Genomic DNA, 19,324 nt, shown 5'->3' with positions numbered 1-19,324 from the left:
CATTAATGTGTGAAAAACAACTTATTTCCAACAGTCTGTAGTTCTTGACTACATGTACAATGTCAGGCCTATCATGAGTATATTCTGCTATTTATAGAAAAGTTATTGAACAGAGATACTTTTTGCAACACAAAGAAAAAAAAAAGGTTTTGTTTTTTCTATTTTGCTTTTTCCTTACACATCCCAATTCTCTTGGTATTGAATAAAAGAACAATGGTCATAAAATGTATGACTAAGTTATGAAGAAAGAGTTGATATATGCAACTCGACTAATCATAATGGAAGCATTTCATAGCGTGAGTCTGTGACCGTGCTAACAAGGATCACAATACAACGCATCGATATTGACCATCCAAAAACAGTCAGTAATTTCGATCACTCCTTTACCACCTGGCACAGCGTGTCTCGCTCGACCTTTTTACCCTTGTGGAACCCTTGAAATAATTTTCATGTTTCAGGGAACCCCTACATCAAAATTTGTCACGTACAGCTCCTGTCCACTGAACACTAAAGGTCGTTTCACACTGGCGCCATATAGACGTCGCTAAATATATTCCCTATGATTATTGTACTTTTCAGGCATGTGAGTGAGGTAAAAAAATGAGGAAAAGAGTCGAGCGCTTGTGTTAGGCGTATAGCGAGGATCCAAAAATTGGATTTTTTTGGGAAAATTTACACACAAAATTACCAATTTCAAGCCTCTTTTAGTGCATTTCAAAGTAAAAACAGACATTACAAAATAATGTGAATATGGCACTGTATACTAATAATATTTTTATTATTTTAATTAATTTAGTTATATAATCTTGCACTTAAATTTAATATTTACTCATTACAGTTACACCATTGATTTTCTGGCACTCTTGGTTCCAGAGCTTTGCTGGTTTATCCAGCCGGCCAGGAAAGTCAGTATGGGGATAGATGAGCTGGTTCCAGCTGGGCTGGAGTTCCAGAGCCCCAGCCGCAGGTTGCAAATTCAATCCACCGATTGGCCATGGAAGTCCCGATGAGGTCGAGATTGGCTGCCTTGCCCAGCCTAGGTGCCACATTTTCAAGGAGATTTCCAGGGCGCAGGGATATCTCGCGGAACCCAAGCGACTTCTAGCAGCCGAATGAACAAATTGCAATTACCGACTGTTTTGCGGAAAAATTAGGCGAAATCGGAATGGCGAAAATGATATAAGAAAGCGGAAACTTTCTGCCAAATTCGGAAGGATTCGGAGGTGCGTTAGGGGCAATTTACAGAGAACAATTGGCCTAGAAAATCCGCACGTCTTTGGAGTGTGGGAGGAAACCGGAGCACCTGGGCGAAACCCACGCGGTCACAGGGAGAATGTGCCTCGTAGACAGCACTCGAGGTCAGGATTGAACCCAGGTGTCTGGCATCTTGAGGCAGTGGCTCTACCCGCTGCACCACTATGGTCTAGTGGGCAGGAGCCAGTGAGCGCCTGGGCCCAGAGGCAGTGTGAGGAGATCCTTGTCTCCCGTGGGCTTGGCTATGCATCGGGTGGGCATGGCTGTGAGGGTCCATGGTCAGTGCCTGTTGGGTCAGGCCCAGGCCCGAGGCAGGGGTGCATCATCATACTGCCCGATTCAGGGAGGCTCCCCTAATCAATGGTGAGGGTGAATGCAGAGTGGTTTACCCAGGGTTGGGGAATCAAGAACCAGAGGACATCGGCTTAAGATGAGAAGGGAAAGATTTAATAGGAACCCGAGGGGCATAATTTTCACAGGTTGATGGGTGTATGGAATGAGCTGTCAGCATTGGTAGTTGAAGTGGGTAAAATAACTACATTTAAAAGACACTTACATGGCTAGGAAAGGTTTGGAGGGATATAGACCAGGCAAGTGGAACCAGCTCAGTTAGGCAAAATAGACACAAAATGCTGGAGTAACTCAGTGTGTAAGACAACATCTCTGGAGAACATGGTTACATGATGCTTCAGGTCGGAACCCTTCTTCGGACCAGCTAGGCAACGTGGTCAGCATGGACGTTGGGCTGAATGGTCTGATTCATATGTGATAGAAGCAGAATTAGGCCATTCGGCCCAACAAGTCTACGCCATTCAATTATGGCTGATCTTTCTCTCCTTAACCCCATTCACCTGCCTTCTACATCACCCTTGACACCCGTACTAATTAAGAATCAATCTGTCTCTGCCATAAAAATATCGATTGACGGCCTCCAGTCTTCTGTGACAATGAATGCTACAGATTCACCACCCTCTGATTACAGAAATCTCTATTCATCTTCTTCCCAAAGAAATGTCCTTTAATTCTGACCTCTGGTCCTAGACTCTCCCACTAGTGGGAACATCCTCTCCACATCCACTCAATCCAGGCCTTTCACCATTCGGTAAGTTTCAATGAGGTTCCCCTCTCATCCTTCTAAACACCAGTGAGTAGAGCGAGGCCCAGTGATGTCAAACGCTCATCACATGTTAACCCATTCATTCCTGGGATCATACTCATAAACCTCTTCTGGACCCTCTCCAGAGCCAGCACATCCTTCCTCAGATATGGGGCCCAAAATTGCTCACAATACTCCAAATGCAGCCTAATCAGCACCATATAGAGCCTCAGCATTACATCACTGTTTTTATGCTGTATAACACTACCGCTACTGGGGAACAATCACGCCAGTCCCATTTCTGTTCTCACCTCACTCTTCCTCTACAATCTGTTGTCCCACTTGGTCAGCATGGATGAATTGGGCTGAAGGGCTTGTTTCTGTGCCATATGACTTGCTGACACAGCATTGCTCACAGGTTCACTCAAACCTATCTCAAGGCCACAGCCACTCAACAAACAACATGTGACGTGCGTGATTTGTTCCAGAACATTTAATGTAAAGAACAGCTACTTGCAGTTAAAGATTTATTTTGCAGAACTCTAGGATAGCCCTTAATGCCCAATTTACGAGGAATAATCAGCAAATTTCCAGTTTTCCTTGACTACAGTGCCCAAAACTGATTTAAAAGACTTTGGTTCAACAACTCACCCAAAAGTTGGTAGTGCGGTGCTCCTTCAGTACTGCTCCTAACACAGTGCGGCGCTCCCTCACCACCCCTCCAACAGTGCAGTGCTCCCTCACCACCCCTCCCAGTGTGGCGCTCCCTCACCACCCCTCCCACAGTGTGGCACTCACCACCCCTCCCACAGTGCGGCGCTCCCTCACCACCCCTCCCACAGTGCGGCGCTCCCTCACCACCCCTCCAACAGTGCAGTGCTCCCTCACCACCCCTCCAACAGTGCAGTGCTCCCTCACCACCCCTCCCAGTGTGGCGCTCCCTCACCACCCCTCCCACAGTGTGGCACTCACCACCCCTCCCACAGTGCGGCGCTCCCTCACCACCCCTCCCACAGTGCGGCGCTCCCTCACCACCCCTCCAACAGTGCAGTGCTCCCTCACCACCCCTCCAACAGTGCAGTGCTCCCTCACCACCCCTCCCAGTGTGGCGCTCCCTCACCACCCCTCCCACAGTGCGGCACTCCCTCACCACCCCTCCCACAGTGTGGCACTCACCACCCCTCCCACAGTGCGGCGCTCCCTCACCACCCCTCCCACAGTGTGGCACTCACCACCCCTCCCACAGTGTGGCACTCACCACCCCTCCCACAGTGTGGCACTCACCACCCCTCCCACAGTGCGGCGCTCCCTCACCACCCCTCCCACAGTGCGGCGCTCCATCACCACCCCTCCAACAGTGCAGTGCTCCCTCACCACCCCTCCAACAGTGCAGTGCTCCCTCACCACCCCTCCCACAGTGTGGCGCTCCCTCACCACCCCTCCCTCAGTACCACGCCTCTAACAGTGCAGCCCTCCCTCAATACTGCTGATCTCCCTCGTTACAATATCTGAGAGTTGTCGTGGATCTTGAGCCCAAACCTTTGTGACTGCGATCCTGTAATAATCACAGTGCCATGGTCTTGGGAATTATTGCGGGCATGGAGCAGTGGAGACCTCCCTCACTGCCTCTCCTCCCCTTGATCACGGGAGCTGCGGATCCTGGCTTCCAGCTCCACCATTGCCTCCTGGATGCGCTCAATCATCCGCTTGTCGCCCTGCGCCCTCGCCTCTTCCAAAGCCTCCTTGTACAGCTGCCTGGCCTCATTGTAGTCCCCTGTCGGAGGAGCACAGGTGCCAGGTGAAGGGACTGATCCAGCCTTTGGCAACCCCCAATCTGCTTCCTGAACCCCCTCAAAACACCCCTCCCAACAAACCCATGACAGGAAGGATGTGAAGGCCTTGGAGTGGGTGCAGGAGATTTACCAGAATGATGTCTGGATCAGAGGGTATTAGCTACAGGCAGAGGTTGGAAAAACCCAAAGGATAGATTAGTTTAGTTTATTGTCATGTGCACCGAGGTACAGAGCAAAGCTTTTGTTGCGTACTAACCAGTTAGTGGAAAGGCTATACATGATTACAATCAAGTCATCTGCATTGTACAGATACAGGATAAAGAGAATAACGTTTAGTGCAAGATGAAGCCCAGTAACGTTCAAGGGTGAAAATGCGAGGGTCTCCAATGAGGTTGATGGTAGGTCAGGACCGCTCTAATTGGTGATAGGATGGTTCATTTGCCTGATAACAACTGGGAAGAAACTGTCCCTGAATCTGCAAGTGTGCGTTTTCACACTTCTGTACCTCTTGCCTGATGGGAGTAGGGAGGAGAGGGAGTGACCGGGGTGAGACTGGTCCTTGGACACTAAAGTCTCACTAAAGTGACACTAATGTGGGTGGTATCGTAGATAGCGAAGATGGTTATCAAAAATTGCAGCAGCTGGGCTGAGAAATGGTTAATAGTTAAGTGCGAAGCATTGCATTTTGGGAAGTATAACCAGCACAGAACCTTCACAGTAAATGGCAGGGCCCTGGGGAGTGTTGTAGAGAAGAGGGATCTAGGAGTGCGAGTAGTGTAAGAAAATAACTGCAGATGCTGGTACAAATTGAAGGTATTTATTCACAAAATGCTGGAGTAACTCAGCAGGTCAGGCAGCATCTCAGGAGAGAAGGAATGGGTGACGTTTCGGGTCGAGACCCTTCTGAATTCTGAAATACTCCAGCATTTTGTGAATAAATAGGAGTGCAAGTACCTAGTTTCTTGAAAGTGTCGCCACAGGTGTAGGGTGGTCAAGAAGGGTTTCGATACATTGACCTTCATCAGTCAGGGTATCGAGTATAGAAGTTGGGATGTTATGTTACAGCTAGTTGGTGAGGCTGCTTTTGGAGTACTGCGTCTGGTTTTGGTCAGCTTGCTATAGGAAGGAGATTGTTAACCTGGAAAGAGTGTAGAGGAGATTTACGAGGATGTTGTCAGGATTCAAGGGCCTGAGCTACAGGGACAGGTTGAGCAGGCTTGGACTTTAGTGCAGGAGGCAGGGAGAGATCTTATTTAGGCGTTTCAGATCATGAGGGAAATAGTGTTAATGTAGAGTCTACATTATAAACCCCGTTCCAGCTCTTCCCAGCCCGTCACACCCCCCACCTCGCCCCACTCTCCCTGACCCAACTCCCCCCACCTATACCCCTTATCTAATCCCCCCCCCACCCCCTATTCCCTCTGCACCTGACCCACTCTCCCTGCCTGGACTCAAACCTCCCCATCCCCTGACCCAGCTCTCACCACCCCTGACCTGACCCAACTCTCCATACCCACTACCCTTGATCCAACTCTTCCCACCCTCTGCATCTGCTCCCTCTGCCCCAACTCCACTCCCACTCCCCCAAACTCCCCCTACTCAATGCCCAAGTTACCTGTGTGGAAATGGATGGCAGCCTCATTGCTGAGGATGGCGGGCAGGTCTGAGTGTGCTGTCTCCCTCGCCAGGCTCGATGCCCTCTTGGCGAGCTCGTGGGCTCGCTGGTGACTGTCCCTCTGCTCCAACACCGTGGCCAGGTCATTCATCACCACTATCGTCTGTGGGTCGAGATGGGGCAGAGGGTGGTGGCGAGACGGGGCAGAAAGTGAGTGTGAGATGGTGGGGGGGAGCGGGGAGGTGGCAGAGGGTGGGGACAAGGACAGCGGGTGGGACAATACAGGGGGAGAGGGTAGGGCAAGACCAGTGGGCAGAGGGTGTGGGGAGACAGGGGCAGAGGGAGAGGACAGGAGCAGCACAGAGAGCCTTCCTGCATAACAGGTGACCACGCTAATGGAGCTCAGGCATCAACACAGCTGCATCTTGTCTGTGCTCACAATCATAGAACAGTACAGCACAGGAACAGGCCCTTCAGCCCGTGCCAAACATGATGCCAAATTAAACTAATCTCTGCCTATACATAATCCATATTCCTCTATTCCCTGCATATCCATGTTCCTCTCCCGCAGCAGGAGAGTTGCTACCTTTACAGTGCCACGAGACCAGATCCCGAAACCGGGTGCTATCTGTGGAGTTTGTACATTCTCCCTGTGACTGCATGGGTTTTCTCCAGGTGCTCCGGTTTTCTGCCTCATTCCAAAGGCGTACAGGTTTGTAGGTTAATTGGCGTTAGTAAAATTGACGATAGAATAGAACTACTGCACTGGGTGGTCGACGTGAAATAGGTGGGCCAACAGTCCTGTTTCTGCGCTGTATGTCTACAAGTCTAAAAAAACACCACCATCGTATTTGCCTCTGCCACCACCACAGGTAGCACATTCCAGGCACCCACCACCCTCTGTGTAAAAATACTTACCCCGCTCAAATCCTTCAAACTTCCCCTTTTCACCTTAAAGGTATGACATCTAATTTTGACATTTCCGTGCTGGGATAAGGGTTCTGACATGTGACCCATATCCCTCCATATTCATGTGCCTATCTAAATCGTATCTACCCCAACCTCCACTGAAGGCTTGGGAGGCAAAGTCAGTGGATATATTTAAGGCAGAGATAGATAGATTCGTGATTAGTACGGGTGTCAGAGGTTATGGGGAGAAGCAAGGAGAACGGGGTTTGGAAGGAGAGATAGATCAGCCATGATTGAATGGCGGGGTAGACTTGATGGGCCGAAAGGCCTAATTCTACTCCTATCACTTATGACCACATCTGGCAGCACGTTCCAGGCACCCACCATCTGCTGTAAAAAAACTTGCCCTGCACTTCTCCATTAAACTCTTCCCTCTCACCTTAAAGCGATGTGCTCCAGAATTTGGCATCTCCACCCTTGGAAGAACATTCTGACAGTCACCCCTATCTATGTCTCTCATAATGTTATACACTTCTATTAGGTCTCCCCCCCCCCCTCTGGGGGATATGGGGAGAGAGGAAGGGGGGCAAGGGGAGAGAAGAAAGGGGGCAGGGGGAGGGAGGAAGGGGAGCAAGGGGAGAAAGGAAGGGGGGTGCAGGGGTCAATCGAGGGGGCGGGGGAGAGCGGGGAGAATGCTGGAGGGCGGGGGGAGAGTGCGGCCATCACCTGTGGGTGCGCCTCCCCATGTATGTCCCGGGCGATGGCCAGCGCTCTCTCGTAAAGCCCTGTGGCCAGATGTAGCTGTCCCCGGACCATCATGTAGCGAGCGCAGGAATCCAGGCTCATCCCCAGCAGCAGCTGCATGTTCGTCATCTCCTCCGCTGGGACACAGAGTAAACACCATCGTCAGCGTCGCAAGGCCCGCTACTTGCCCCACCAGCTTCTATAGCTTCCTCTGGCAGCTTGTTCCAGGTATGGACTACCCTCTGTATGAAAAAGTAGCCCCTGAGGTTAAATCTCTCTCCTCTCACCTTAAGCCCCCTGTTTTATAATAATAATAATAATATTCATTTATTGTCGTTGCAACAAGTGCAACAAAATTAAAAAATAGCAATCCTGACGTAAAAAATAGCAATCCTGACTGGAGCGACTAGGCTTGTATACACTGGAATTTAGAAGGATGAGAGGAGATCTTATCGAAACGTATAAGATTATTAAGGGGTTGGACACGTTAGAGGCAGGAAACATGTTCCCAATGTTGGGGGAGTCCAGAACAAGGGGCCACAGTTTAAGAATAAGGGGTAGGCCATTTAGAACTGAGACGAGGAAAAACTTTTTCAGTCAGAGAGTTGTGAATCTGTGGAATTCTCTGCCTCAGAAGGCAGTGGAGGCCAATTCTCTGAATGCATTCAAGAGAGAGCTGGATAGAGCTCTTAAGGATAGCGGAGTCAGGGGGTATGGGGAGAAGGCAGGAACAGGGTACTGATTGAGAATGATCAGCCATGATCACATTGAATGGCGGTGCTGGCTCGAAGGGCCGAATGGCCTCCTCCTGCACCTATTGTCTATCTACCCTGAGAAAAAATACTGAGTGTTCACTTTATCCATGCCCCTCATGATCTTATACACCTCAATAAGGTCACGCTTCAGTCTCCTACACTCCAAAGGAAAAAGGTTCCAGCCTATCGACCCTCCCGATAACACTAGCCCAAAGGCCCATGTAACATCCAGGTGACCCACAGATGAACAGTCCTACCTGACAAACTTTTCTCAGGTGCAGCCTTCTCACGTTGAATCTTCTCCTCCAGTTGAATCTTCTCCTCCAGTGTGTCAATGCACCACTTGTATCCTTCCACTGCCAAATAGTGCCTGCATCGGGAAATGAAAGAGCCACAAGGTCAGGCATCATATCAACAACAGAAAATGGGGTTGTAAGTATCTTATAGAAACGTACAAAATTCTTAAGGGGTTGGACAGGCTAGATGCAGGAAGATTGTTCCCGATGTTGGGGAAGTCCAGAACAAGGGGTCACAGTTTAAGGAGGAAGTCTTTTAGGACCGAGATGAGAACGTTTTTTTTCACACAGAGAGTGGTGAATCTGTGGAATTCTCTGCCACAGAAGGTAGTTGAGGCCAGTTCATTGGCTATATTTAAGAGGGAGTTAGATGTGGCCCTTGTGGCTAAAGGGATCAGGGGGTAAGGAGAGAAGGCAGGTACGGGATACTGAGTTGGATGATCAGCCATGATCATATTGAATGGCGGTGCGGGCTCGAAGGGCCGAATGGCCTACTCCTGCACCTATTTTCTATGTTTCTAAGATGGAAAGGTTGTCGAATATGCTGAAGGCAGTTGATGGGCTAGAGAGGTGGGGTGGGGTAAAGAGCTCTGGACAAAGTTGTCCAAGTGCAGGATAATGGGACTGGAACCCTGGGGAGTGTTGGTGAGCAGAGAGATCTTGGAGTACAAGTACATAGGTCCCTGAACGTGGCATCACAATACATTGGGTGATGAAGAAGACTTTTAGTTTGCTGTCCTTCACCTGTCAGGGCACTGAGTACAGAAGACAGGTTGTTATGTTACAGTTGTAGAAGATGTTGTTGAGTCTGCACTTGCAGTATTGTGTAGGAAGGAACTGCAGATGCTGGTTTAAACGGAAGATAGGCACAAAAAGCTGGAGTAACTCAGCGGGTCAGACAGCATCACTGGAGAAAAGCCATTCCATTCCCCACCCACCCCCCCCCAAACCCCTCAAATGGACCAAGTGCCCAGAGCTTCATACCCCAGGCAGAGTGCTTCTGGGTCCCATACCTGGCTGCTGGAGTGGGTGGGGAGGGAGGCGGGAGGGGCAACTAGTTTTACAAACACACCCAGGGGCACTTTTGCTGCTGCCAGGGTTACTCACCGCTCAGTGGAGGCATAGATGTTGCATAACTTCAGAGACATCTCGATGAGGGCGTTGTCATCCTGAGGAGGCGGGAGACGGGGAGAGAAGGGGTGGGATGGAGTGAGAGAAAGGGGGCGGAAGGGAGTGATAGAGAGAGAAAGAATGGAGAAAGGCAGAGGGATGGAGAGAGGGGAAAGAAGATTAAGTGTTTAATTGTCATATGTACTGAAAACAGAACAATGAAATTCTTACTTGCTTCGGCCTTAGAAGTTTGTAAACACTCATAGATAACAATAAACCAAAAATAATTCAATAAATTTGAATGTAGAAGAGACCCTAGTGAGAGCCTCATCTATAATGGAAGAGGGGAAGCCCCGTTACCTGAAGAATGAGGACATCTCTGAAGCCCTAGTGTGAAACACCTCATCCCGGACGCAGATGCGGCATAGACGGAGGAATTGGGAGTGGGGAATAGACTTTTTGCAGGAGACCGGGTGGGAAGAAGTGTAGTCCAGATAGCTGTGCGAGTCAGTGGATTTATAGTAGATGTCAGTCACTAGTCTGTCTCCTGTGATGGAGATGATGAGGTCCAGAAACGGGAGGGAGATGTCGGAGGTAGTCCAGGTATATTTAAGGGCAGGGTGGAAGTTGGAAGTGAAGTGTATGAAGTCAGTGAGTTCTGCATGGGTACAAGAGGTAGCACCAATGCAGTCGTCGATGTAGCGGAGGTAGAGTTCGGGGATGGGGCCGGTGTACGCCCGGAACAGGGATTGTTCGACAAAGAGACAGGCATAGTTAGGGCCCATGCGAGTGCCCATAGCTATGCCTCTGGTTTGGAGGAAGTGGGAGGAGTCAAAGGAGAAGTTGTTAAGGGTAAGAACCAGCTCTGCTAGGCGGAGGAGAGTGTTGGTAGATGGGGATTGGCTGGTTCTACGGTCGAGGAAGAAACGGAGGGCTTCGAGACCATCCTTGAGGGGGATGGAAGTGTAGAGTGACTGGACATTCATGGTAAAGATGAGGGAGTGGGGGGCTGGGAACCGGAAGTTATCAAGGAGCTGGAGAGCGTGTGAGGTGTCTTGGACGTAGGTGGGGAGGGATTTAACCAGGGGGGATAGGATGCCCCTCCCCAGCAGTGATCACTGCCTGTCCGCTGGCATTTACCTGCTGCCCTCCTGATCCCAGGAATTGGCTCATGCTTGCTTTGAAGAGCTTCTCTGCCTGCGAGGGAGACAAAGGGTCACTCAATCACACAGTCATACAGCACTGAAACTCATTCATGCCGACCATGCCCCATCTAAGCTAGTCCCATTTACTTACAACAGTAGAGCACAGGAACAGGGCGTTTGGCCCCAAACACCTGTGCCATACATGATGCCGCAAAACTCTTATCTGTATGCACAGGATCCATATCCCTCCATTCCCTGCAATCCATGTCCCTATCTAAAAGTCTTTTAAACACCACTATTGTATTTGCCTCCGCCACCACCCCTGGCAGCACATTCCAGGTCCCCACCACTCTTTGTGTAAACAACTTGTCCCATACATTTCCTTTAAAGTTTACCCTTCTCACCTTAAAGCTGCACCCACTAGGGTTTGATATTTCCATTTTGGGGGAAAATGGTCTTGACTGTTAACCTTGTATATGCCCCATTTGCCCTCGTTTGGCCCATATCCCTCTAATCCATGTACCTGTCCAAGTGCCTTTAACATGTTTATTTTCTACCTGCCCCAACTACCTCTGGCGGCTCGTTCCAAAAACCCACCACCCTGTGTGTGAAAAATGTTGCGCTCAGGTTCCTATTCAATTTTCCCCCTCTCACCTTAAACCCATACCCTCGGCATCTTGATTCCCTTACCCTGGGTAAAAGACTGCATTCACCCAATTTATTTCCCTTCGATGAGTCCTCAAATATGCTGGGTACAGCTATACTTGTATAGCTGTACCCAGCATATTTGAGGACTCATCGAAGGGAAATAAATTGGGTGAATGCAGTCTTGGGACTCAAAGAGAGGTCAGGAGGCTCAGAGTTCAACAGCGATAGGCTGTGTGGGGTGGGGAGCATGCTTGGGAATGGGGGTCGGGCCTTGCAGTCAAAGGGCAGGAGGTCAAGCTATCACTGTTGATCTCACTTACACTGAGCAGGTCCCCACGAAGCAAGGCGAGGTTCGCCATCTGCAGAGAGATCGGAGGAAGCAGCATCAGGAGACGCACACAGACTCAACAGCGGCCGGACCCCAGGGACACGGAGGGCCGGACCTGAGGGACACGGAGAGCAACACCCCCACCTCATCCCCACTCCCCCACCACATCCCCACTCCCACCCCACTCCCCACCTCATCCCCACTCCTCCTCCCCAGCAGCCAGCTCATGACCTCTCCCCAGACAAGCACTCCCATCTCCCAGAAACTCACATTATAGAGTCAAGCTCCACTGATTAGCATTGAAATTGGTCAGACATGACAGGACTTTATTTTGCACTAAACGTTATTCCCTTTATCCTGTATCTACGATGTGGACAGCTCGATTGTAATCATGTATCGTCCCTCCGCTGACTGGATGGCAAGCACTAAAAAGCTTTTCACTGTACCTCGGTATAGGTGATAACGATAAACTCCAGTCAAATTAAAAATCCAGTCAAATCATACTGTACGCAAGTACAATCACGCCACACACAAGTACAATAGGTAGAGCAAAGAGAAAATACCAGAGTACAAAATATAGTGTTAGAGTGTTAAAGCCTCACAGTTACAGAGAAAAAGTGCTATGTCCACAATGAGGTAGATCGGAAATATACCAGACAGTCTGGGAGATTTGGAGAGTAGCACTCAACCCCCATTTCCAGCTCGTTACCTGATCCCCAATGCCCATCATCCAGTAACTCGCATCCTAGTCTGAACCCGCTGAATACCATTAATGTTGCTTTATTATTGCCATGTGTCCCGAAATAGAGTGAAATCCGTCTGAAGTTTTCGCACAATCATTTTGGGTCTAGACCCTTCTTCAGAATCTAGTCTCCCTCTCAAATGTTAGAGGAGGCTGTTACAGTTTAATGACAACATTATCATCCCTCACCAAGACGCGCTGACCCCTCCCCCCCGCGGTGACTAGCGTTTACCGAGCACCTACATAGTCCCTGTGAGTACCGTGTGTTCCCTCTCCAGGGACACACGATCACGGACATAGGCTCAGGAGAGTGACAGGCAGGACCTTTGACTGCCCGCTGCCCTGTCCTGTGAACGGCCACCATGGCCCGGCCAGGAGTAAACCAACAGGGAAAATCTACCCCAGCGTCCGCCCCTCCTTCCTCCATACTGAGTGACCAAAAAAACAAGTGTGGGACTGAGATGCAGCTACGGCTCAACAAAGGTTATCGATACTTTATGAATCAAAATGTTTTTGCTGTTGCTGCTGTTAATCAGCGCCTTACCTGAATGTAGATGTAGGTGATGGCCTGGTTGTGCTGTGACTGCTGGGCCAGGTGAAGGGCCTGGTGTAAAAAACGATCAGCATCCTCGAGGTCCCCCTTGGTAGCACTCAGCTGCAGAGTTTAGTTTAGGGTTTAGAAAGGGTTGCAAAACAGGCCCTTCAGACCACCAAGTCTACACTGACCAGTGATCCATGCACAATAACACTATCCTACACACCAGGAACAATTTACAATGACACCGCCAATTAACCTACAAACCTGTACGTCTTTGGAGTGTGGGAGGAAACCCTGGTGAAACAAACTCCGTACAGACAAGCACCCGGAGTCAGGATCGAACCCGGTCTCTGGTGCTGTATGGCAGCAATTCTACCGCTGTGCCACCGTGTGAGGTAAGGAGTGAAGAGTGCAGCATGCACCTCCAGGTAACCCGCCAGAGACACTCCCACCACGATCAATGGGCTCACAGCTTGAACTCAATCGATCCAAGAGTCACCATTTCCACTGGGAATGTCCCACAGTGCGGAGCTCCCTCAGTACCGCCCCTCCCACAGTACGACGCTCCCACAGTGCGGCACTCCCTCAGTACCACCCCTCCCACAGTACGACGCTCCCACAGTGCGGAGCTCCCTCAGTACCGCCCCTCCCACAGTACGACGCTCCCACAGTGCGGCACTCCCTCAGTACCACCGCTCCCAGTGCGGCACTCCCTTAGAACTGCCCCTCCCACAGTATAACGCTCCCACAGTGCGCGTTCCTACAGTACCATCCCTCCCAGTGCGGCACTCCCTCAGTACCACCCCTCCCACAGTGTTTGCTCCCTCAGTACTGCCCCTCCCACAGTGTGTGCTCCCTCAGTACTGCCCCTCCCACAGTACAATGCTCCCACAGTGCGCGTTCCCTCAGTACCGTCCCTCCCAGTGCAGCACTCCCTCAGTACCACCCCCTCCCACACTGCGGTACCCCCTCAAGTACTGCCCCTCCCACAGTGCTTGCTCCCTCAGTACTGCCCCTCCCACAGTGCGTGCTCCCTCAGTACCGTCCCTCCCAGTGCGGCACTCCCTCAGTACCGTCCCTCCCAGTGCGGCACTCCCTCAGTACCACCCCTTCCACAGTGCGTGCTCCCTCAGTACCATCCCCCACAGTGCAGCACTCCCTCTGTACTGCCGCTCCCACAGTGCGCGCTCCCTCAGTACCACCCCTCCCACAGTGCGCGCTCCCTCAGTACCGCCCCTCCCAGTGTGCGCTCCCTCAGGCCCACCCCTCCCACAGTGCGCGCTCTCTCAGGACCACCCCTGCCACAGTGCGCGCTCCCTCAGTACCGCCCCTCCCACAGTGCGGCGCTGGGGGAAGGGGGGATGGATGGGTTGTGTGGGGGTATGGGTGGGGAGGGGTGATTGTGCCCGAGCTCGCTGAGCCAGACCTTGGCGTGCTTGATGAGGAGGATGATCTGGTCCTCGGTCTCCGTCGGTTTCTCACCGCGCTGAAAGATGCCAAAGGCAGCGAGCAGAGCTGGGGAAGGGGGCAGAAAGCTGACCATCAGTGGGGAAGAGGCAACACACCAGGAGGCAATAGATGGGGCAAATGGGGAAATGGGAGGTGCATAGTCACCGAGTCACACAGCACAGATACAGGTCCTTCTGCCCATCGTCCATGCTGACCAAGATGTCCCATCTACACCAGTTCCATTTGTCCCATATCCTAAACCTTTCCTAGCCATGTTAACCTTTCCTACCCATCTTAATGTCTTTTAAATGATGCTATAATACCTGCCTCAACTAACTCCACTGGCAGCTGTATGAAAAAGTTGCCCCTCAGGTTTCGAAAAAATATTTCCCCTCACATCTTAAACCTTTGCCCTCCGTTTCTTGATTCCCCTACTCTGGGTAAAAACAACTCTGTGCATTCACCCTGGTTTAGTTTAGTTTTTGTCACGAGGTACAGCGAAAAGCTTTTGGTGCGTGCTAACCAGGCAGTGGAAAGACAATACATGATTACAATCGATCAATTTAGTATATAGAAACACGATAAGGGAATAACGTTTAGTGCAAGGTAAAGCCAGTATCTATTCCACTCATGATTGTATACACCTCTGTATCATCATCACTTTGCCTCCTGCACTCCAAGGAATATAGTCCTAGCTGCCCAACCTCTGCTAAAAGCTCTCAAGCTCTGACAGTATCCTCGTAAATCTTATCTGGGCTATTTCCAACAATAATATCCTTCCTAGCCTAACATCGGTAGTGGGGAAAATGCTAGTCAGTTATTAAAGATGTGATAGCATCACATTTGGAAAGTGGTGAAATCATCGGACAAAGTCAGCATGGATTTATGAAAGGCAAATCATGCCTGACGAATCTTATAGAATTTTTCGAGGATGTAACTAGTAGAGTGGATAAGGGAGAACCAGTCGATGCGTTATATCTGGACTTTCAGAAGGCCTTCAACAAGGTCCCAGGAGATTGGGGTACAAACTTAAAGCACACGGTATTGGGGGTTCAGTGTTGAGGTGGATAGAGAATTGGTTGGCGGACAGGAAGCAAACAGTAGGAATAAACGCGTCCTTTTCGGAATGGCAGGCAGTAACTAGTGGAGTACCGCCAAAGCTCAGTGCTGGGACCCCAGTTATTTACAATATATATTAACGATTTGGACAAGGGAATTGAATGCAATATCTCTAAGTTTGCGGATGACACGAAGCTGGGTGGCAGTGTTAGCTGCGAGGAGGATGCTAGGAGGCTGCAGAGTGACTTGGATAGATTAGGAGAGTGGGCAAATGCATGGCAGATGCAATATAATGTGGATAAATGTGAGGTTATCCACTTTGGCGGCAAGAACAGGAAATCAGAGTATTACCTGAATGGTGGCCAATTAGGAAAAGGGGAGATGCAACGTGACCTGGGTGTCATGGTGCACCAGTCATTGAAAGCAAGCGTGCAGGTGCAGCAGGCAGTGAAGAAAGCGAATGGTATGTTGGCATTCACAGCAAGAGGATTTGAGTATAGGAGCAGGGAGGTTCTGCTGCAGTTGTACAGGGCCTTGGTGAGACCGCACCTGGAGTAATGTGTACAGTTTTGGTCTCCTAATCTGAGGAAAGACATTCTAGCCTTAGAGGGAGTACAGAGAAGGTTCACCAGATTGATCCCTGGGATGGCAGGACTTTCATATGAAGAAAGACTGGATAGACTAGGCTTATACTCGCTGGTATTTAGAAGACTGAAACATATAAAATTCTTAAGGGGTTGGAGAGACTAGATGCGGGAAGATTGTTCCCGATGTTGGGGAAGTCCAGAACCAGGGGTCACAGCTTAAGGATAAGGGGGAAGTCTTTTAGGACCGAGATGAGAAAACATTTCTTCACACAGAGAGTGGTGAGTCTGTGGAATTCTCTGCCACAGAAGGTAGTTGAGGCCAGTTCATTGGCTATATTTAAGAGGGAGTTAGATGTGGCCCTTGTGGCTAAAGGGATCAGGGGGTATGGAGAGAAGGCAGGTACAGGTTACTGAGCTGGATGATCAGCCATGATCATATTGAATGGCGGTGCAGGCTCGAAGGGCCGAATGGCCTACTCCTGCACCTATTTTCTATGTTTCTATGTTCCCATAGCACTCTCACCAAAGTCTTGTACAACTGTAAATCACATCCCAACTTCTCTATTCAGTCCCCTGACTGAAAAAGACCAATGTACCTAGAGCTTATTCACAAAATGCTGGAGTAACTCAGCAGGTCAGGCACCCTTCTTCAGAAGGGTCTCGACCCGAAACGTCACCCATTCCTTCTCTCCTGAGATGCTGCCTGATCTGCTGAGTTACTCCAGCATTTTGTGAATAAATACCTTCGATTTGTCCCAGCATCTGCAGTTATTTTCTTACACTTAATGTACCTAGAGCCTTCTGCACCACCCTATTCCTGTAACACAATTTTCAGGAATCTGTGCACCTATATTCCTCTCCTTTACAACACTTTCCAGGATCCTAGATGGGGAAATACAGAGGGGTGGCAGATGGACAAATGAGGGGGGTGGGGGGAGTGGGGGAAGATGTGAGAAATGGGGGGTGGGGAGATATGGGAATGAAGGAGGCAGATGTTGGGAATGGGGGAAGATGGGTGGGTAGATGGGGGAAGATGGGTGGGTAGATGGTGGAATGGCAGGGTGATAGTAGTATGAGAGGGAGATGGGAGAACGAGGGGGAGCAGAAGGGAGAATGAAGGAGAGCAGATGGGAAATGAAGGAGAGCAAGTGGGGAAATGAAGGAGAGCAGGTGGGGAAATGAAGGAGAGCAGATGGGGAAATGAAGGAGAGCAGATGAGCGAATGGGAGGAGCAGAAGAGGGGATGTGGCTTTTGCAGGATAATGATAAGTGGAAAACAAAGGCGACAGAAGTATAAAAAATGGGGCTCAGATAGTGCGCTGACGTGGGGGCTGTTCTATCAGGACAGGGTGGGGTCCAGGGGAGGGCACGGTCTGGTCCAGGGGAGGGCACGGTCCAGGGGAGGGCATGGTCTGGTCCAGGGGAGGGCACGGTCCAGGGGAGGGCACGGTCCAGGGGAGGGCACGGTCCAGGGGAGGGCACGGTCCAGGGGAGGGCACGGTCCAGGGGAGGGCACGGTCCAGGGGAGGGCATGGTCTGGTCCAGGGGAGGGCACGGTCCAGGGGAGGGCACGGTCCAGGGGAGGGCATGGTCTGGTCCAGGGGAGGGCACGGTCCAGGGGAGGGCACGGTCCAGGAGAGGGCACGGCCCAGGGGGGGGCACGGTCTAGTGGAGGGCACGGTCTGGTGCAGGGGAGGGCACGGTCCAGGGGAGGGCACGGTCTGGTCTAGGGGAGGGGGACGGCCAAGGGGGGGGGGGGGGGGCATGGCCCAGGGGGGGGGGGGGCACGGCCCAGGGGGGGGGCACGGCCAGGGGGGGGGGGAGGGGGGGGGCACGGCCCGGGGGGGGGGGGGGGGGGGCACGGCCCGGGGGGGGGGGGGGGCACGGCCCGGGGGGGGGGGGGGCACGGTCCAGGGGAGGGCATGGTCTGTAGGCTGGGAGGGGTGTCAGCCTGGGGACGTGTAATGAGGGACGGGGTCTGCTAGGCCCCTCCCCTCCCCTCCCCTCCCCTCCTCCTCCTCCTCCTCCTCTCACCGGCAGCGGCCGCGGACGCGCTCCGGGTCTCGGCGCCGCCACTCCTCGGCCGCACGGTGGGCCGGGCCGGCGGCGCCCCCTGCCAGGCGGGCCTGGTCCTGGGCCTGCTGGGCCCGGGGGGGGGGCGGCGGCGGAGGGCGGCGCTGATCCAAAGGCCGCAGCCGGAGCACAGGCCGCGGCTCCCCGCCGCTCGGAGCATCGCAGCAGCACCGGCTGCTCCACGTGACCCTCCGCTTAAAGCGAGCAGCACCGGCTGATCAAAGGGGGGGGGGGGAAGGGAGGGAAGGGCCGAAGGGCCTTCCATGGAGTCAAACAACGCGTCTGGAGAGAGGTCCCGACCCGAAACGTCGCCCGTCAGTCAGAGAGTTGTGAATCTGTGGAATTCTCTGCCTCAGAAGGCAGTGGAGGCCAATTCTCTGAATGTATTCAAGAGAGAGCTGGATAGAGCTCTTAAGGATAGCGGAGTCAGGGGGTATGGGGAGAAGGCAGGAATGGGGTACTGATTGAGAATGATCAGCCATGATCACATTGAATGGCGGTGCTGGCTCGAAGGGCTGAATGGCCTCCTCCTGCACCTATTGTCTATCCGTGTTCTCCACAGATGCTGAGTTACTCCAGCACTTTGTTTTTTTGTAAACCAGCATCTGCAATTGTTTCTACATTTGTATAACAAGGGTCTCGACCAGAAACGTCATCTATATTCTCCAGAGATGCTGCCTGACCCCTGAGTTACTCCAGCTTTTTGTGTCTATCTTCGGTGTAAACCAGCACCTGCAGTTCCTTCCTACACATTATGTATAATTTATGTTTATCTGAGTCTATGTGCCTGTGATGCTGCTGCAAGCAAAATTTTCATTGTACATGTAGAGGTACAGCCACTGCCTCACAGCGCCAGAGACCCGGGTTCGATCCCCACCTCGGGGGCTGTCCATGCGGAGTTTGCATATTTTCCCTGTGACCGCATGGGTTTCCTCCGGGTACTCCCACCTGCGCGACATAATCACTTATGAGGTGTTTGTGCAGTAATCAACCAGAACCAGAACCAAAAGCCAGGTTAATTGGCTTGAGTGAATTGCTCGTAGTGTATAACTAGTATGAAAGGGTGATTGATGATTGACGTGGACTTGGTAAGATCTCTCTAAACTTGGTGTCAACTCGACTGGACATGACTTGCTCCTTCCATTTGGTTGAACACGGACATTAATCAGTGTACCGTCTGTGT

General features: G+C 51.5%; 1 protein-coding gene across 2 annotated transcripts; it reads right to left on the bottom strand.

Moving 5' to 3' along the window:
* Nucleotides 1-388: 388 nt before the first annotated feature.
* ttc19 (tetratricopeptide repeat domain 19) lies at nt 389-18,342 on the bottom strand. 2 transcript variants are annotated; one of them, XR_013547178.1, is made up of 11 exons: nt 18,103-18,342; nt 14,400-14,488; nt 12,980-13,090; nt 11,686-11,724; nt 10,713-10,769; nt 9,570-9,631; nt 8,424-8,536; nt 7,394-7,548; nt 5,759-5,921; nt 3,890-4,124; nt 389-1,101 (listed from the first exon to the last, which is right to left on the bottom strand). XR_013547178.1 is itself a non-coding variant. In XM_078397954.1 (10 exons), exons 1-10 carry the CDS (start codon nt 18,299-18,301, stop codon nt 3,970-3,972), a joined length of 1,143 nt encoding a protein of 380 aa, XP_078254080.1. In that variant the 5' UTR covers nt 18,302-18,341; the 3' UTR covers nt 3,793-3,969. The 2 variants fall into 2 exon arrangements, 1 of the variants encoding a protein (XP_078254080.1); XM_078397954.1 differs by lacking the exon at nt 389-1,101 and having other exon boundaries at nt 3,793-4,124; nt 18,103-18,341.
* Nucleotides 18,343-19,324: the final 982 nt, after the last annotated feature.

Source organism: Rhinoraja longicauda, chromosome 4, assembly GCF_053455715.1.
Source record: "Rhinoraja longicauda isolate Sanriku21f chromosome 4, sRhiLon1.1, whole genome shotgun sequence".
Classification (NCBI taxonomy): domain Eukaryota; kingdom Metazoa; phylum Chordata; class Chondrichthyes; order Rajiformes; family Arhynchobatidae; genus Rhinoraja; species Rhinoraja longicauda.
Note: the sequence above shows the minus strand (reverse complement) of the source record. Positions and strands in the feature narration are given on the sequence as shown.

Bases quoted from the DNA above. Each gene is read 5' to 3' on its own strand.
- ttc19 (XM_078397954.1), bottom strand. From the start codon at position 18,301: ATGCTCCGAGCGGCGGGGAGCCGCGGCCTGTGCTCCGGCTGCGGCCTT. The intron at 14,489-18,102 runs GTGAGAGGAGGA...CCCCTTCCCCAG, and splicing joins CGCGTCCGCGGCCGCTGCCG to CTCTGCTCGCTGCCTTTGGC. The intron at 7,549-8,423 runs GTAGGACTGTTC...TCTGTGTCCCAG, and splicing joins ACCTGAGAAAAGTTTGTCAG to CGGAGGAGATGACGAACATG.